We start from the raw sequence: 18,936 nt of genomic DNA, 5'->3' as shown, positions 1-18,936 counted from the left end.
AATATTGACAAATATAACCTTAAAGCTAAATAATATATTCACAAAAGTTACATATTTTATGAATAAAATTCATATAATGGTGTGTCCTTCACAAATACCTAGCACAATATTAATATTTAGTCTTTGAACAGAAACATTAATTTATAAGCAGTATTTTAATACGGTAATCAAACATTGATAATAAATCTTGCCAAATAATAAGTCTATTTTTGGACAAACTTATTATTCATATGAAACCAAATAAGCATCACATGTTTATTACTAAAAATAAGCATATAATTTAGCTAAGTACAGAACTTCTTTTGGGCCAATATGTACTCACATAAACTATGCAACATAAATTTATTTAGTGCGACTTATTAAATATTCTCTACAAAATTCTGTCAAACAATAAGCCTATCTTTGGATCAACTCATTGTTCACATAAAAACTTGAGAATTATGTCTATTTCTTACCACATATATTTTTTATTAATTGACCAAACACTAACTTTTCTTTGGGCTAATTAATGGTTGCACAACTAAATAGAAAATAAATATAAGGTTCAATGTTTATTATTTGGCCAAACAATAAACTTCCTTTGAGTCAACTATTATTTGCATAAATAATTAACATTGATTTATTCTTAACTAGCTACCCAAATATATAAATATCAGTGATATGTATATGCGTAATTCTTAACTAGCTATTTTAAAAATTGTTTTAAAACCGTTGAACCAGTCAAGAACTGACCGATCAGATCAAACTGGAACCTAGCTGTTTTTTGTGAAACAACGTAGTTTTGGTTTTGCTAGGAAAAGAAGAGCCAAAACAGGGGCTGAGGAACACGCCCAACACCCTTCTCCATTTCTCCTCTGCACAAAATTTCCTCAAAACTCAAAAGAAACCCTAGCCTTCTAGCCTCCACCACCGCCACAGCCGTTACTCTCACTGCCACCATTGATCATGCTCAGGATCTTTCATTTTCATCCGGTCGTCGTGCTCCAACCCTTCTCCTCATTTACCAATTGCAGCTCCTTCCTCGTGCTCGGTGTGCTCGTCACCTGGTTGCCGTCTTCTGTTGCGCTCAACCGCTTTCCCTCATACTTTGCTCAGATCTCTTGATTGCCTGTTCTTCATTTGTTTTGTTCAGAAACCACTTTGAATAATTATTGATTAACTTTACTCATTGTTGCTGTAGTAGTTGTTTGTTCTTTTTAATTTTTTATTTAGAAACCAGTTTGAATAATTATTGATTAGCTCTACTCATTGTCGTCTCTATGCTCGTTCTTTCATGTTCACTGCTAGTGCTCGTTCTTTATTTTTTTTTCAAAAACCACTTTAAATGATTATTGATTAACTTTGCTCATTGTTGCTGTGCTCGTTCTTCTATGTTCACTGCTAGTGCTTGTTCTTTGATTTTTTTTTTATTTTTTGTTCAGAAGCCACTTTAAATAATTATTGATTAGCTCTGCTCACAGCTATTATGTTTATCCTTCTCTAGTCATTGCTAGTACTCTATTTCTTCACTACTATGCTTTTTGTGTTGTGCTATTGGAAAACCTTGCAAATACTAATATGGTGTATAGTTAGTTGGCAAAACTTGTTAATCTTTCATGAGATTTGCACAATGAAAATATTCCATGAGTTTTAATGAAATTTGTACAATGAAACATGAGCTTTTACTTGGTTATTATGATCAGTTTATCTTCATTAATTTTTGTGTTGACAACCTTATAAAATTTGTGCATAAATTATTGTCACGATGTTGATGAGTTTAATAGTGTGATTAGAGTTGGCAATGAATAAGGTAGGGTAGGGTTTGGATCCTACCTTAACCTTACTCACGGGTTAAAAATTTTATTAAAATTTTACCTTATTTTACTCGATTGTCAACCTTAATTCTATCCATACTCTAAAGTTCTAAATCCTACTTTACCTGTAGAAATATTAAAATTTTTCAAGAAAATTTAAAATTCAGTTATTTTAAATTTTATATATATTAATAAAATAAAAAATAAAAAACTAATACTCTAAATTACTAAATTAACTAACTAATTTAATAATTGTTCACTTATTACAAGTCATTACATAAAAAAAAATTATGAATTTAACTCTCACTTCTTTCACTATATACCTAATTTTTATAAAATATGTATTATATATGAATGCATCCATCCTTAAATATGATATAATAAATTATTAATAATTAATACGAACAAAAGTTATTAATATATTTTATGAATTATAATTTTAAATATGGACGACATTTTGAAGTTAAAATTAAACTATAAAATTTAATGAATTTATTTATATTTTATTTTATAAAATAATTATTTTTATTAAATTATGTTAAATTAATTAGACTAATAAATCAATAATTAGAATGGTTCAACCATGAGTCTGATTTCAGAACTTGGTTTAAAGTTTAAACCCATAGCAGCCCCGTCTCCACACATGGGCCCCACACTACCATTTAATAACAGATCCTCCTAATCACATGCTGCAAATATCTCTAAACAACCATACACCTTCCCCCATTTGGAGGTCAGATACATTCTTCATCTTTCTTCATCACACCAACAGCTGCCTACCACTCACTGGCTAAGCTACTAAACCCAACGCCCAATCGACGCCACCTAATATTGCTCACTTCAGTTCCTCCCATTTCTCCGGGTACAAGAAAACACAATAATGGCTTTAACTCGTTCTTTCTCTTCATGTTTCTCTTCTCTTCTCTTCCTCTTCTGTGTCCTAGCTTCTTTCTCATCCTCCACTTCTGACGCATCATCATCCGACGCTCCACACACCTACATCATCCACGTGTCAAAATCACAGAAGCCATCTCACTTCGCCTCTCCCCACCACTGGTACCACTCTATCCTCCGTTCCCTCCCTTCCTCCGTTGACCAGACCACCCTCCTATACACCTACAACTACGCCCTCCATGGCTTCTCCGTTCGCCTAACCGCCGCGCAGGCCGCCTCCCTCCAGCGCAACCCAGCCATCCTCTCCGTCGTGCCGGACCAAATCCGCCACCCCCACACCACCCACACCCCTCGCTTCCTTGGCCTCGCCGAATCCTTCGGGATATGGCCAGATTCCGACTATGCCGACGACGTCATCATCGGAGTCCTCGACACGGGGATCTGGCCGGAGCTCCGAAGCTTCTCCGACGACGGCCTCTCCGCCGTCCCTTCCTCCTGGAAAGGCGTGTGCGAAACTGGTTCCGACTTTCCCGCTTCCTCATGCAACAAGAAGATCATAGGCGCCAGAGCCTTCTACAAAGGCTACGAGGCTTTCCGCGAGAAGCCCATCGATGAATCCACAGAATCCAAGTCTGCTAGGTGATAAAAATTAAATCAAAAGCTAACAATAACGTAACATAGTTACTATTTGAATTTTAATTACGAGAAATCTATTCTTATGTTATATATATCCTTGCTCTGTTACTAGGGACACTGAAGGCCATGGAACGCACACTGCTTCAACCGCCGCTGGTTCCGTCGTTTCTAATGCGAGCTTGTTCCACTATGCACAGGGCGAAGCCAGAGGTATGGCTACAAAGGCTAGAATTGCAGCATACAAGATCTGCTGGTCAATGGGGTGTTTTGATTCTGATATTCTTGCTGCCATGGATCAAGCTGTTGCTGATGGAGTCCATGTAATTTCCCTCTCTGTTGGTGCAAACGGTTATGCGCCACCGTACTCTCATGATTCGATCGCCGTTGGTGCGTTCGGTGCAGCGCAGCACGGCGTTCTTGTTTCTTGTTCTGCCGGCAATTCCGGTCCCGGTCCGTTCACTGCCGTGAACATTGCTCCCTGGATTTTGACCGTTGGCGCTTCTACCGTTGACAGGGAGTTTCCTGCTGACGTGGTTCTTGGAGATGGGAGTGTTTTTGGAGGGGTTTCTTTGTACTACGGCCAAGAGTTGCCTGATTTTAAGCTTCCTTTGGTTTATGCCTCGGATTGTGGAAACAGGCTGTGCTACATTGGGTCTCTAGAACCTTCCAAGGTTCAAGGAAAAATAGTTGTTTGTGACAGGGGAGTGAATGCTAGAGTTGAGAAAGGTAGTGCGGTGAAGCTTGCTGGTGGGTTGGGAATGATATTAGCCAACACTGAAGAGAATGGTGAGGAGCTTCTCGCGGATGCACATCTTATTCCGGCAACCATGGTGGGTCAAACCGCAGGAGACAAGATCAAGCAATACATAAAAACAAGCCAATCTCCAACTGCAACAATAGAGTTCAGAGGCACTGTCATTGGTTCTTCACCTTCTGCTCCACAAGTTGCTTCATTCTCTAGCCGCGGACCGAACCATCTCACGCCGGAGATTCTTAAGCCGGATGTTATAGCCCCTGGTGTTAACATTTTGGCAGGGTGGACTGGGAAGATAGGACCTACTGATTTAGAAATTGATCCTAGACGAGTCGAATTCAACATTATTTCGGGTACTTCTATGTCTTGCCCCCATGCTAGTGGCATCGCTGCATTGCTTAGGAAGGCATATCCATCTTTTACACCTGCTGCTATAAAATCTGCTTTGATGACAACCGCTTATAATGTCGATAACTCGGGGGGTAAAATTAAGGATCTTGGAACTGGTGGAGAGTCAAACCCTTTCATTCATGGTGCTGGACATGTTGATCCAAACAGGGCACTCAATCCTGGTTTGGTTTATGATTTGGACATTGATGACTACGTTGCATTCCTATGCTCAATTGGGTATGACAATAAGGATATTGCTGTTTTTGTTAGGGAGGCTACTAGTTCAGACATTTGCGAAACTAAAGTAGCTAGGACTGGTAAGTTAACTAGTCCCGGTGATCTGAATTACCCGTCTTTCGCGGTTGAGTTTGGTGCGGATCATGGCGAGGTTAAGTACAAACGGGTTGTTACTAACGTGGGGAGTTCGGTTGATGCTGTTTACAATGTGAAAGTTGTTGCTCCTCCTGGTGTCGAAGTTGTAGTGTCACCAAGCAAGCTTGTGTTTAGTGCTGAAAACAAGACACAAGCATTTGAGGTAACGTTTACTAGAGGGGTTGGGAATACGGTTTCTTCAAGTTTTGGGTCCATTGAGTGGAGTGATGGAAGCCACAGTGTGAGGAGCCCGATTGCTGTAAGATGGAGAGAAGGACTCTCATCATCCATTTGAGTGAACTCGAGTGTTACACGGATCTAGCAGCAGAGGTTTCAGGTTATGGTTTTAGTTTCTTTGTTGGTAATTTATGCTTGCTTATTGTTGTACAAAAGTATGGAATAATTGCTGGGTACTCTCTGTCTTGCAATTTTAATGCTAGCTTTGAAGTACCAGAAGATGAACTTGTAATGAGTTATGATGGGATCAAGTCACATGAAGTGATGAATGGCATTGATTAGAATAGTGATAGAAAAAATAGCCGTGGTTCTGCATGACTGCATATTTATTATGATGAATCAGCCGAAATGCTAATGACATTTTAATTTGTCTTGCCTTTTCTAGCATATCTTCTTACTTCGAAGGAAAATGTTATTTGTAGTTTGAATTTTTTTTTTAATTAAAAAGAGAAATTTAAGATTTAGTATTCTAGTGTAAATAACTAGAGTTCATAAATAGAATTAGTGCTAAAATAATGTCTTCAATTTTTCCTTTTATATATAGAAAATATCACAATTCCATATGATTTATGTGTGGGACAAGAAAAGGTTGCTGCCATGGAAGGATGTAGTTTTTTGCTTTTTTGGTCAGAATGGAAGGATGTAGTTGAAAAATATGCTGGGGTGTTTTAGACAGATAGGCCCAATGAATTTATACTATACAAAAAATTAACGAGTTGTTCAATGGTGGGCATTTTGAAGGAAGAAGCAAATTGGGAAGTGGAAATTTACAGTTTTTGTAACCAATTTGATTTGTTCGAGTGATTAGCAAATGTCCGGGATTCGAATTTTACTTTGTGCATACAGCTAGCAGCAAATTTTGAAAAGAAATTCAAATATACGACAAATTGATCGTTAACTGTCAGGTTGAAAAATACCGTGAATAAAACAAAAAAAAATTATGGTTTTCATTAAAGTTTTCATTGGTAATTTTCAGTCCGAGCATATTTTGTTGAAGAAGAAAGTGCCGTTTTATTTCAACGTCTTTGACGAAAAGCATTAAGAGACAATGCGCATGTAATGCAAGTAAAAAATTAATGATCAAGCAATTTTTATTTGTGATCATGGTATGGTTCTTAGATGATTATTGATTATCGTTTGAATGTTATGAGACAATGCTTGTGTACATGTATGTAGAGTAGTTTGTTGTATGCGACGATTATTTCCTTTGATTACTCGACTTGGGTAATCTACACAACGATTTAGTTTGTATGTATATAGTAATCTGCTTAGCATTACATTTTATTATTCTGCAATTAATTATAAAAGAAAGTATAGGAAACTAACTATCCACCAGCTAACTTAAACCACTTTTTAAAAATTCGATTTTTAAATTTGTTAAAAATAGAATTATAAAGTAACTCTTATTTTTACTGCGTAACAAACATACCATTTTGTGATCATAACTGTCATTGCTGACATCTTATAATAAAGAAATAAACAATAAAGATAAGGATTCAAATCGAATAAAAAAGATACATTAAAATTGAAGTAAAAATAAAAAATATTGATTGAAATTGAGTACAAAAAAAATCACTATATTTTTTACTCAATTTCTTGACGCAACAAAAAAAGGGATTTTTCAACTTAATTTGTCAACACCATAGTTTGAGAATTGAATCGAAGGGACTCCTCAATCTTCTACCCAATTCCCCGATGTAATAAAAGAGAGACTCCTCAACCTCAATTGTCCACATCATGTTTTCATCATAAAACTAAAAAAAGAGTTTTCAAACCTCTAAATAATTCTATGCTACGACTACCCTAGTTTGTGAGGTATTTATAACCTCTTATTAGGTTAAAATATAAAAAATTCTAAGCCCATCAACATAAGGCTAGTAATCAAATAAACAAAATCAAAATACATCAAATTAAATTAAAATATTCTAAAAATATAAATTAATATATTCTAAATAATACTTGAACTCTTCATATCTCGAACATTTAAAGCACATATCATTCTCTTCCTCTTCAAAAAAGATTCGTCCTCAAATCTTGTAGGTGAAAAAATAGTATATGAAAAGCACAATAATTACAAGGAAGATAATTTCTTTTTTTTTTTTTGTATATATTTCTTTTTTTCTCTTTTTTTTTGCACTGTATGTTTTTTTATTTTTTTAAACAATAAAATCAACAATGATGACAAAACAATAATGAAACACAAACAGAAAATAAGAACACAAAAATTTAAAGAAAGATGTGACAGACACTGGACTCTTTTTTTATGATAAAAGAAGAATAAATATATATTACTAAGAATTAATCTAATACTGGAGTTTTGATACTAAATAATAAAGAAATAAAAGATAAACAAGAAGATAAGGATTAAAACTAAATAAAAAAGATACACAAAAATTGAAATAAAAAAAAAAGATAGATTGAAATTGAGAACAAAGAGAATCACTTTACTTTCTATCCAATTTTTTGACGCAACAAGAAAGTGACTCCTCAACCTAACTTGTCAATGCCATAGTTTGGGAATTGAATCGAAGAGACTCCTCAAACTTCTACCCAATTCCCCAATGTAACAAAAGAGGGACTCCTCAACCTCAATTGTCCATATCATGGTTTCATTATGAAACCGAAAAAGGGGTTTTCAAACCTCTAAATAATTCTATGCTACCATTATCCTAGTTTGTGAGGTATTTATAACCTCTTATTAGGTTAAAATATATAAAACCCTAAGCCCATAAACATAAGGCCCAATCTAGTAATCAAATAAACAAAATCAAAATACATCAAATTAAATTAAAATATTCTAAAAATGTAAACTAATATCTTTTAAATAATACTTGAACTCTTCATATCTCGAACATTTGAAGCACGTATCACCTTATCTGTCGTTGCGCCAGACCGACCTACGTCGGATTCTCATCGTCGCAGAGTGCGCTGGCTGGGGCAGTCGTCCTCCACCAATCTGTGTTGGAGTTGCTCTTGCTGTGTCTCCATTCTACACCATCGTTGATTCTAGATGCCGTCGGAGGAAGCGATGGCATCAACTCTACAACCATTCTGAATCAAACAAGAAGGAACATCCATAATCCTATATTAAAAAATATCTATCTACAATACAAAAAATCATCCAGCAAAAAAACATCTGCAATCATATACTAAGAAACATCTAGATACAATACAAAGAAATATCCAACTAAGAGCAAAAAAAATCCATCAAACAAGAAGGAACATTCGCAATTCTATATTAAGAAGCATCCATCTAAAGAGCTAAGAAACATATGTTTAACAAAGAAACAAACTTCCGAATAATCACCAAATTAAATGAATTTTTTGTTTCCTTCTGATAAAGAGAGTTTAAACAAAAGAAAAAAAATCCCACATATCGGGCACAAGTGGCATTACCTTGTAAGGGATTTCGTTGCAGTCAGCAACAAGGGAACTTAGGGTCGGAATTGGCGTGTTGCAACCACGGACTACTGGTGATCCTTCGCATGCGTGTTGTGGTGGTCTTTGGCGACGGAGGACGCAAGCAGTTACTTCATGGGAATGACATTTAGCACCGGGTCAACATCGTAGGGTCGGGTTACACGAGGGCAACAATGGCGCGAGGGGCCAAGATGTGCGGAGGCAGCGACAGCGTGCGAGACTGCCTTCTTGGGAGCTATGGTTGTCGGCGTTGTCGAGCTGACACGTGGCTTCTTCATGTAGCGGTGGTGTGGCCGGAACTGGTTGGGAGGCGATAACGCAACTGGGTGGACTCCGGCGTTAACATGGGTGGGAATGAGAGGAGAGTAGTGTGCGATTGTTTTGTGAATTATAAATTTTACTGCGTATGAAAGTGAAAAGGTAAGCTAAGATTAGTCTTGGGTGAAAATGGTGGGATGATTTTTTATGTTATTGGACTTTGTTGTTGGACTCTACATTAAAGTTGACAGAATTAGCTAGTATCTTAGTTAATTACCTAGCAAAGTTGTAATTATAATTATAATAAGATTAATAATACTAAATCACGTGACACACTAACTAATTTGGTCATATAGCTTGGGAATAGGATTATAATTGTTTGAAGTACTTTTAATATTTCGAACTTGGGATGACCACAGTATTTACGCGGTACCCTTCTTTTGCTTTTAATCCTGGTTTAGAAAAATGTTTATCGTTTCCGTTTTATTCTTGTCATGGGTCCCCATTTAATTATTTTTGCAGGAAAAGCAGATACTTTAAAAGTGGCAAGCGAGGTAGCACATCCTTGCCACCTAGTGAGGTGGTCCTCTCTCTCTCCCTCCCTCAATATAGCTTAAGTAAAATAAATGAACATTCCAAATATAAAATTGTGAGTTTGTGAGTAGGGTTAGGGGTAGGTAAGGAGACTAATAGGAGTGAATTGTGTTTATGGGTTGGGTTAAGTAGTTGAATTTATAGGTTGGGTAGTTTTTGGTTTAGGCCTTAAAAAAAAATAAAATGGTGGGTGGAGTTAGTGCGCCCCACTCTGCCAAAGCTTACCAAGGGCCATGGGTTAGGCGATGCGAGTTAGACAATTTTTTTTTTAATTTTGGAAGACTCAAAACTCTAGTCTAACCTGCCTTTTTTGACGAGTTATGCGAGCCAACCTGACGGACTTCAGCTCGTTACCACTCTTACTCGCGAGTATTCATGAATATTATCTTTAACTTTTTTAAAAAGTAAAAAAATAATATAACAAAAATAGTACCAAAACTTTTTAATCGTGACATAAGAAATTTTTTATTTTGACACTGAAATTTCTTAAGCGTAACACAAGTTCTTATTAAAAGGGTGAAATAAGAATGATGAGAATGTGAAAGAAGATGATGATGACAAGAAGAATGAGGAGGGAAAAAAAAGAAAAAACGAAATTAAATGAAAAAAGAAGGAAAAAGAGAAGGAGGAGGAGGATGAGAAGGTGCTAGTGGTGGTGATGACAACAACGATAACGAAAGAAAAAGATAAAGAAAAAGGAAGAGGAGAAGAAGAAAAAGAAGGAGCAGCAAGAGTGTAACAGCGCACACAATACTTAGTTGGACTTGGTTAGATATTTTACTTAATTGTAGAGCTTTTTCGTAAAACTTTTTATACCCTTTACTTAAGTGTCATTACTACCTATTAATATGATTATACCTAAATTAATCATCAACGTCAAGTTTCACATGGATTTTTTTTCATTTCTAATGAAGTTGAATGCTTTTTTTTCAAAAAAAAAAAACTATTTGTAGCTATAAACTTTATAAACACTGACAGAAGTACCAATCAAAGAACAAACAAACATTATCCATAAAAGATAGATTCTGTGTGAAAAAAATACTTAAATCTTAAATTTTTGTTGATTTTTTTAATAAATTTTTAAATTATCCTCACCATTTATCTTCAACCTAAACTCCTTTCCTATGTCTTCTTTTTCAGATCCCAAATTTTATAATTATCCATTACCATCACCTTAACCACCTTCTCTCTTTTCTGCTACACCACCACCATTACCATGACGGAATCGACATCAACTACCTCAATCCTTTCACCCCCATCAGTCCCGCCTTTCTCCCTTCTTCATTATCACAACTATAATTACATCATCTTTTAACAACAACAACTACAAGCAATCAAACCACAAAATATTCAGATTTTTTTCCAAAAAAAAAAGGGAAGGACGATGAAGAGAGATCAAAAGATCTTGGACACCTTAGAGAAGATGGCACCATTGATAATGTTGATGTTAACGGAGGAGCGATCGATATCAATATGCTGTGAAGGACAAGGATAATGATCAAGTCACAAAAATTAGGGGTGACTCTCTCTCTCTCTCTCTCTCTCTCCCTCCCTCCCTCCCTCCCTCCCTCTCTCTCTCTCTCTCTCTCTCTCTCTCTCTCTCTCTCTCTCTGATACACACACGCAACCTCCATTGTTGTTTATATTTTCTCCTCTAATTTGATCTATTTCTAACTTTAGTTTGCTTCTCTTTGTCTTTCTCATTTCTATTCTTGTTGTTAGTTAATGTGTATGAGATGTAGCAGTGGTGAGGTGATGCGGTGAGTAGTGAAGTACGATGTTAGAGTTGATGTTAAAGTGAGTGTGGTAGAGAGTGATAAAAAAAAAGGGTGACGAGGACAAATTGCATCGTGTGGTGGGAAGGTGGTGTTAATTAGGGCCCACCCATTCCACCCCGCTTCGCCAAAAATCAGCCATTTGGCGGGATAACCCACCCCGCCTAGTGAGGCGGTTCCAAATTCCTCTCCTGTCCGCCTAACGGCGGGATAGCGGGCTAGGCCTGCCAATTCACTTTTTTTTATTAATTTTTTTTATTTTTTATTAATAAATCATTACATATTAAATAATATATATAATTTCACAACCATTTCAATAAATTTATAATTTCTAAAAACATAAAAAAATTATAATTTCTAAATTCATAAACATTAAAGTTTTTATAATTCTAAATATATAATAAACATAATCATCATTCATCAACCAAATTTTTTGAAATAAAATAATAAAACCAACCTTGTACAAAATAAAATAATTGTCAAAAATATATAATTAAACATCTTGAAGCTCTAATCAATCAAACATAGAACATCATCTAAATTATAACTTAGAACATTTTCAATTACAAAAAAAAACAATAGACCACCGAAAAAGTCCGTCCCTCGTCGCTGAAATCCGCCAAAGCCCGTGGGTTAGGCAGTGCGAATTAGACGAGCTTTTTAATTATGCTGATTTCAAATTTTCATTCCAGTCTGTATTTTTTGACGAGTTATGCGGGTCACCTCAGTAGATTTTGGCCTGTTTGCCACCCCTAATAATAATGAAAGGATATGAAAATTTGAGATCTGCGAAAGAAGAAATATGAAAAAAGAAATGGTGGTGAAATTAAAATTAAAAATAAAGAGTGAATGTGATTTAGAAATTTTTTAAAAAATCAACAATTTAATATTTAAGTATTTTTATCACACAAAACATATTATTTATAGACATAATATTAACTTTTTTTTATAAATACTTTTATTAACATTTGTAAAATTCATGAATAAAAATATTTTTTTTTCTTTTCTCAATCTATAGTTCAAGTGGCAGAGACAGCAGGGTCCACCTCAATTACTGAGCCTGCAGCAGAGACCCCATCATCATGTGTGAGGGTGACCTCTACCAAACTCAATAATTACAAAAACCATTCAATTTTCAATGGCAATGGAATCTGCTGCTTCATACATACATGGCCATGGACTAATCTTTCTTTACAAACATTTATTCAGAAAATGATTGCATTTTTACATTAGCATCAATGAGTCAGGTTGATCCTTTTTTTTTTTCTTCCGCTTGTATAATTACCACAACATTATTTACACTTGCTTTTCCCGGGCAAAAATCAATGTCAAAGCCATCCATTGATCCGAATTGGTCCCAGTCCCACCCATCAGTTTCTGCAGCATAACGCAAAAACTGTTTTTGTAGTCGAAATGCCAATGGGACAAAAAAAAACACCCAATGACATACATGACAGTAAAAACAAATGAATCAAAATTTAACATGTCCTTTAACTATAACACTACTGTGAACTATGATCCGCAGTTAGATTATTCCTCCTCCTCCTCTTCCTCCACTTCTTGAATCAGTCTTTCGATCTGCTTTCTATAAACCGGCATGAAGTGGTCAGCGATCATGGTTTGTGAGAGTCTAATTTTGCTATATAAAGACCTTGGAGTTTGAAATATCCCAATCTTTGTCTCATCTGGCTCGCGACCATCCGAACTCGTCGAGGTTTGGCTACTATTGTTTTCATTATCAGAAGCATTGCAGTGAAGTGTAACTATGTGCATTATCTTTCCAGGAGGGAAAAACCTGTGAACTTCCTTCATTTCTGAAGTAGAGCTCTGGGTTTGCCCACCAGAAACCTCTGTTATTTCTGTTTCTTCTTCCCTTATCTCCTTTACTACATTACCCTCTTCAGTGTTGGAGCTTTCATACAACTGATGCTCCAGCTCATGCCACAATAACACTTCATTCACGTGGTCCACATATCGGCCGTCTTCCAAAATGTCACTGGGATGATCAGCATGTCTCTCATCAATCATACTCCTTTCATCGGCACATCCTATTTCGGAATACCATTCCTCTATAGACGAAGATACAGGTATGTTCATATTCTCGGAATTCACCCCTTTCTTGGTATTATAAAGAGGTTGATCCAAACTTTCTTCATTGTTAGAGGTTGAACATGTGGGGGAGTTTGCTTCATCATTGGAGGTTGAATGAGAAATCGCTCGACGACGAGGCCCTATGCAAGACCAAGAGGACAGGTTAAGACTTGGACGCATCCATGCTGCCTGAGCCATACTTTTGGCCCTCCTCATAACCACCTATAGTTGTTCAAAATTCAGAAACTGGAGAAAAAAAGTGCTTGCATTTCCAGGTACCAATTATTAAAATTTAGAAATTTAATTTTATGGTTTTGACACTCTTCTGGCAACTGGATTGCAACAACAAAAAAATTTTTGCTCAAAACAGGACACACAACTGGATTTCTTTGATTTTCTTTTGTTTTAGCCCTCTTTTAGTTATATTGTGCAGTTTATCATATCCAGCCTTTCAAGATAATTGTTGTATTATATATGATACCTTTGCACAAAATTATATCAGAGAAGAAAAAGTACCTGGGTGCCATTAGAAACAGGTTGCAACATTGCGCCAGCCCCTGCAACCTTTGATCTAGCAGCAGCAATGGATGGCAGACGAGAACCCAGTGCTGAAGCAGATCGACAGACAGTGCTGATTATTCTTGTTTGCTGAATTTGAGTCCTCAAGTCATTTATCCATGCTGACGCCATAACCTATAAACTTAACATAATTAATTATTTAATATTTGTGATGCAGTAAAGCTAAAATGAAACACAAAAACATCAAACCCCAAAAATGATGTTAATTGAAGCTCCAATAAGGCAACCAAACTAAATTAGGTTCAGCAAACTCTATCTTAAAGCCTTGACTTAAAACGAGAGCATAAAGACTACTATAAGAAATACTTTGCATTTTCTATAGTATACATTGTAAGACCTTAAAGTTCATGTTGAAAAATGAGACTCAGAAAATCTCCAAAATGTAACTTCAACAATGTAGTCCATGTCCTATATAAACCCTCAGCTATAGGATAATTACATGATTAATCTCCCAGAGTATATTTCATGCTGAAATTGTTGTTGTTTGTTTCCGACTTATCAAATAATTCAGTTGATATAAACCTAACAAAACCGCTCACCCATGTGTTATTTAGTTGATAGAATCCAGAGTTGGCAGATCTCAAAAATATCAGCATATATATTGGGCTAATCAATCAGATTATAAGATATTCTCAAATACAAGATGCATGATTCATTTTGTTTAGAAATTCTCAAGATCAAAACCTCAGAACGCAAGTCATCTGCGGAAGCAGCTGAGAATGTAGGCACTAAGTCTGCCTCATTTATAACAGAAGTGATAAAATCATTGCCGGACTCTGCCAACTCCCACGTCATACAAGCAGCTGCACAGAATAAAAAGGTGTCAGTTCCAACTGAACATTCACTTTCCAAGATATTTGAATATATCCATTAAATTTGGAAAGATGCAAAATCTAATTTACAAAAAGAATATAGCTTTTAATATATATAAGACTGACCTGGAGCAAATGCAACACATGTAGTAGTAGACAGTGTCTTTTGCTCTCTTAGAATATAAGTTAGAAGTGCTGCTGTGCCACCACCCAAGGAGTGCCCAACAATCTGCATAAAAAAAGCCACTTCAATAAGTGAGACAAAAAACCACCAAGCATCATACACCAGTATTGAAAGCTAAACATCCAACATAGATGGATAGAAAACAAAAAATAATTTTATAAACTGGTTGGTATCAAGACCTATAAGATTATCTTATATGACTACAGAGGAACAAATATAACTTCCATATCCACAACTACTATCATGATTAGTAGCTATTTGAACATAAAAACACAAGTTAATGTGAAAAAGATGATTTTGCTTTCTAACAAGGAATGCATGCAAGAAAGGACTTTGAACTTCTTCTTCTCCCAAACGTTTGAAATTCATTGTCTACTTCTCAATAAAATTCTTTTATTAATAAATACATATTGAAAAAGGAATCTTCACCTTAACATTATAGGAAGGGTAACGACTAAGTGCCTCAAGCAGACATGGAGTTGATAGCTTTGCAATCCATCGAGCAGCTGCAAGCATTCCACCATGCGCATAACCTAATACCAGATCACTAACACCTCCCTGATGAACTACACTATGATGAAAGGGTACCACAGATCCTGTAACAGCTGTTAGAGTATCCTTGATACTGTGTGTTCCCCGAATTAATAATAGGAAACATCTCATCTCATGATCAACTATTATTGTAAAAGCCGGTTTCAAAATCTGCATGACAAATGAAAAGACAACTTTACACATATATTGCTTTTCACGAAATGAACTACGACTACCGATATGGCAAAAACTATTCTATTAATCAAATATGCGCCTGATTTGTTAGTCTAAAGTAAACATCTTCTGTTATGTTATATCAGCCTTCCCTCCAACCACAAATGATACAGATATTAAGTTTTTATAGTGCTTTTCTCATAAATTCAGAGAAGACTTACTCCTGCTTTTGGTTCCTGAAAAAGAACATTTTCATCATTGTAGCCAGTTTCTTTCAAGAACAAAGGGAAGGGCTTTTTTGAAAAATGCCAACACAGAGTCAACAAGGTTAAGAGATGCTTAAGTTCAGCAGTAATATCAGATCCTTTCAGTTGTAAACTGTCCTTATCAGCAAAGACACTTTCAACATGGTACTTTCCCTGCACAGCATAAAAACAACTCTAAACAGTTAAAAATTAATAGTCACTAGCTGTAACACAACTCCACAGTTTCCTTAACTATTATCTGTTGGTTAAAGAAGCAAAGTCCCTATAACCTGCTTCTTCATTAGAAAGTTGATACCAAATGCCAAATCTCCAATAGGCCATTTAGCAAGCGTCTCCGAATATGTAAACCTGAGAGTCTCCGACAACGTCGAGATCGTCTCTAACCATGTTGCAGGGGCTTGGATTAATCTATGGGAAACACGTTCGATACCCAAAGGCACAACATCCTGCGAATCATTGCCATTGTGATCTTCATCTTTGTCTATTTCATGAGACTGCAATCTCCTATTCAATGTGTAGTACAAAAGAGCAGCTGCACCCACTGCAGTAGCCATAGTTGTAGTTGACATGATTCCACTATCCCTATTTCCTATACCAATAACTCAGTTATTAACAAAACAACTCTAAAAGATATGATAAAGAATTACATAAGAAAAAAAAAAAACTGGAAGACATTTTGTCAATTTCTACAGTATAAATTAAACCAAAATAGTGATTTTCAATTTTTTTTATCAAATTGGGAACTAAAACTATAAGAATCAAAATTGTAATAAAGAAAATTAGAGAAAAGAGCATAAAGTAGAACACATAATATGAAAAAGACTGAGGTTTTTCAATATTACTATTCAACAGGTAAATCTAACATTTTTATTTGGCAATAAAATTTGAACTTCGAGTTCGATTCATTCGGTTAATCAATAAACAGAGGTCGGAAATAAGCGATCAAGTCAATTAATTTGATTGGAGAAAAAATTGCAGCAGCCTGAAAAAATGAAAAAAAAAAGCTGCAATAGAAAACCCTAATAATTATAAATCACAAAGTTTATAAAAGAAAGTATATAATATACAAACGAAAGTTAACAAACCTGACGAACGTGACTTCAGAAGAAACAAAAGGGAAAAAGAAAACGAAGAGATTGAAGGAAACATATTGAATTGAAAGTTTGATAGTTTATAAATTGTAATGAAGCATGTAACAGTAATCCAACCAAATGAAAGTACCCTGCTGACGTTTGTTTTTTAAAGTCTTATATTCTGTTTGAAGAAAAAGAACGTAAAAACACAGCGCAGAAACAATAAGGAACAACAGTCTGTTTTCATTATTCTATGGGTTTAAGGGACACGTGGCGTGTGTACATGATCCTACGTACAAGGTGTTTTCAAACCGACACCAGCGAAGAAGAAACTTTCTTCAGCTAACTGTATACCCGAAGAATGGAGGACAAACTACCTTCCATTCTCCGTGCGAAGCACGTGAGCAACCCACGGGAACAATTTAAATTAGAGAAATATAGTTGTCTTTTAACTTCAGTCTTAAGTTAATTGTTTTAAGGATTTATTATTATTTAATTAATTTAAATATCTACTTTTACGTAGGTTTATTTTTTTATATTGAAACGGTGTGTGTTGTGTCAGGTTATGAAATTGTAGGGTCCTATAAAAGAGTGTGGAGCAGCTTTACCTGAATCCAAGCATGGTAAAATTGGATTGTCCCATTTTTTTTATTAAAAAATTTGGAGTCACAAATCGGATAATTTAATTTGTGTGGAGAAAAAATTTTGAATTTTGGTTATTATAATTGAACCGTTCGATTTCAGTAGGTTTTTTTCGAGAAATGTAAATCGGACCATCCGATTTCAGTATAATATATATTATTTCAATGGACAAACAAAAATCGAGTGGTACGATGTGTTATGTTTATATGTGTCTATATATATATGTGTGTGTGTGTGTGTTACGAGTTTACAAATATCTTCTTCTCCTTCGTGCTGTTCTTCTTCCTCCTTTAGCTCTATCTCCATTGTTTCGTTTGAGTGCAAAAAAATTGATATTGGAGTTTATATTTATGTGAGTGAGAAATATAGATGATAGAGTCCTATTAAAAATATATTATTTTGGTCAGATTTTGTTACAAACATCTGAAGGAGTGAAATTTGTTTGTGAAAATCCGTTAGATATTGTTAGTCCATTCACAATCTCATTTGAGAAACTAAAAGGTGTGATTTGTGAGAAGATAGATTCTGAAATGTCAAGAAAAATATCATGCATTTTATACAGGTATCCTATATCGGTATTTGGCGGATTCGTTCACTTTCAAACCAAATATATGACTGATGAAGCGAACATGCAAGAGATGTTTTCAATGTATATTGAAAGTCGTGCTCAGATGCCGTTCATTGAGTTGTATATTGAGTTTGAACAATTTGAGGCCGACCGAAATATTGAACGGGAAGATTACAATAGTGACAGTGAAGAAGAGTTTGAAAGCAATTACGAAGTTGTTGGTCCAGAGGGAGAAGAAGTTCAAGGTGACGGCACTATAGAGGAAAATGTGACAGACGTGACAAATACATTGGCAAACGAACATCCGTTTGAGGAGCCATCTTTTATGTGAGCTTTGGATTTGAAAACCATGCATGATCCGGAGTTTCCTGAATATGTGAATGCAAGTACGTGATGTAAAATTGAGATAATTACTTGATGTAAAATTTATTTATATTAATATAATGTAGTGAGTATTGATTTTTATATTAATATTAAACTATAAATTAATACTATAAATATTGCTTCGGCATATGAATATTTATTTATGTTAGTAACAAATTTTTGGTATGATTGATTTATAAGTTACAGATAGATTTTACTTTTAATTTCAGTTATTAAATATTTGTTTATTAAATATTTTTGGTACGACTGTCATCGTGGTAGAAATTCCTATTATCGCAGATGGTGACTTTGCCGTGGGAATGGAATTCAATTCCAGGGAAGCTGTTATTATGGTGATGAAAGATTATGTTATCCGAAGAGGTGTAGACTACCGGGTGTATAAGTCGGAGCCATTGACATTTTATGCCAAGTGTACGCAGTATGGGTTAGGTTGTGATTGGCTTATCAGGGTTAACATGATCAGCAAAAAATACTGTTGGGTTATAAGGAGGTATAATAGTAGTCACACT

The 18,936-nt window shown here is 35.3% G+C and overlaps 2 protein-coding genes and 1 long non-coding RNA gene across 5 annotated transcripts; 2 read left to right on the top strand and 1 right to left on the bottom strand.

Annotated features, from left to right (window-relative positions):
• Positions 1–2,378: 2,378 nt before the first annotated feature.
• Positions 2,379–5,444, top strand: LOC112710492 (subtilisin-like protease SBT1.4). The gene is made up of 2 exons (XM_025762731.3): positions 2,379–3,326; positions 3,436–5,444. Exons 1-2 carry the CDS (start codon positions 2,674–2,676, stop codon positions 5,132–5,134), a joined length of 2,352 nt encoding a protein of 783 aa, XP_025618516.1. The 5' UTR covers positions 2,379–2,673; the 3' UTR covers positions 5,135–5,444.
• A 6,865-nt stretch (positions 5,445–12,309) lies between these two features.
• On the bottom strand, positions 12,310–17,262 carry LOC112710490 (uncharacterized). Of its 3 annotated transcripts, none has more exons than XM_025762729.3 (8): positions 17,131–17,262; positions 16,030–16,349; positions 15,716–15,913; positions 15,219–15,491; positions 14,732–14,834; positions 14,478–14,596; positions 13,731–13,907; positions 12,310–13,436 (listed from the first exon to the last, which is right to left on the bottom strand). In XM_025762729.3, the coding sequence occupies exons 2-8, from the start codon at positions 16,327–16,329 to the stop codon at positions 12,654–12,656; spliced, it is 1,953 nt and encodes a 650-aa protein (XP_025618514.1). In that variant the 5' UTR covers positions 16,330–16,349; positions 17,131–17,262; the 3' UTR covers positions 12,310–12,653. The 3 variants fall into 3 exon arrangements, with proteins under 3 accessions (XP_025618514.1, XP_025618513.1, XP_025618515.1); XM_025762728.3 differs by having other exon boundaries at positions 16,846–17,225; XM_025762730.3 differs by lacking the exon at positions 17,131–17,262 and adding an exon at positions 16,846–17,088 and having other exon boundaries at positions 16,030–16,342.
• Positions 13,356–14,323, top strand: LOC140175281 (uncharacterized). Its single transcript, XR_011865421.1, has 2 exons — positions 13,356–13,489; positions 13,717–14,323. It is a non-coding gene; the product is annotated as an uncharacterized lncRNA (long non-coding RNA).
• Positions 17,263–18,936: the final 1,674 nt, after the last annotated feature.

The sequence above is a fragment of the Arachis hypogaea genome, chromosome 9, assembly GCF_003086295.3.
Source record: "Arachis hypogaea cultivar Tifrunner chromosome 9, arahy.Tifrunner.gnm2.J5K5, whole genome shotgun sequence".
NCBI lineage: Eukaryota > Viridiplantae > Streptophyta > Magnoliopsida > Fabales > Fabaceae > Arachis > Arachis hypogaea.
The sequence above is the reverse complement of the archived record's forward strand: the minus strand, read 5'-3'. Positions and strand labels throughout refer to the sequence as shown.

Coding starts and splice junctions, on each gene's coding strand:
- LOC112710490 (XM_025762728.3), bottom strand. CDS start 16,909: ATGTTTCCTTCAATCTCTTCGTTTTCTTTTTCCCTTTTGTTTCTTCTG. Junction 15,492..15,715: donor TTCAGGAACCAAAAGCAGGA/GTAAGTCTTCTC, acceptor TTTGTCATGCAG/ATTTTGAAACCGGCTTTTAC. Junction 14,597..14,731: donor ATGTGTTGCATTTGCTCCAG/GTCAGTCTTATA, acceptor TATTCTGTGCAG/CTGCTTGTATGACGTGGGAG.
- LOC112710492 (XM_025762731.3), top strand. CDS start 2,674: ATGGCTTTAACTCGTTCTTTCTCTTCATGTTTCTCTTCTCTTCTCTTC. Junction 3,327..3,435: donor ACAGAATCCAAGTCTGCTAG/GTGATAAAAATT, acceptor CTCTGTTACTAG/GGACACTGAAGGCCATGGAA.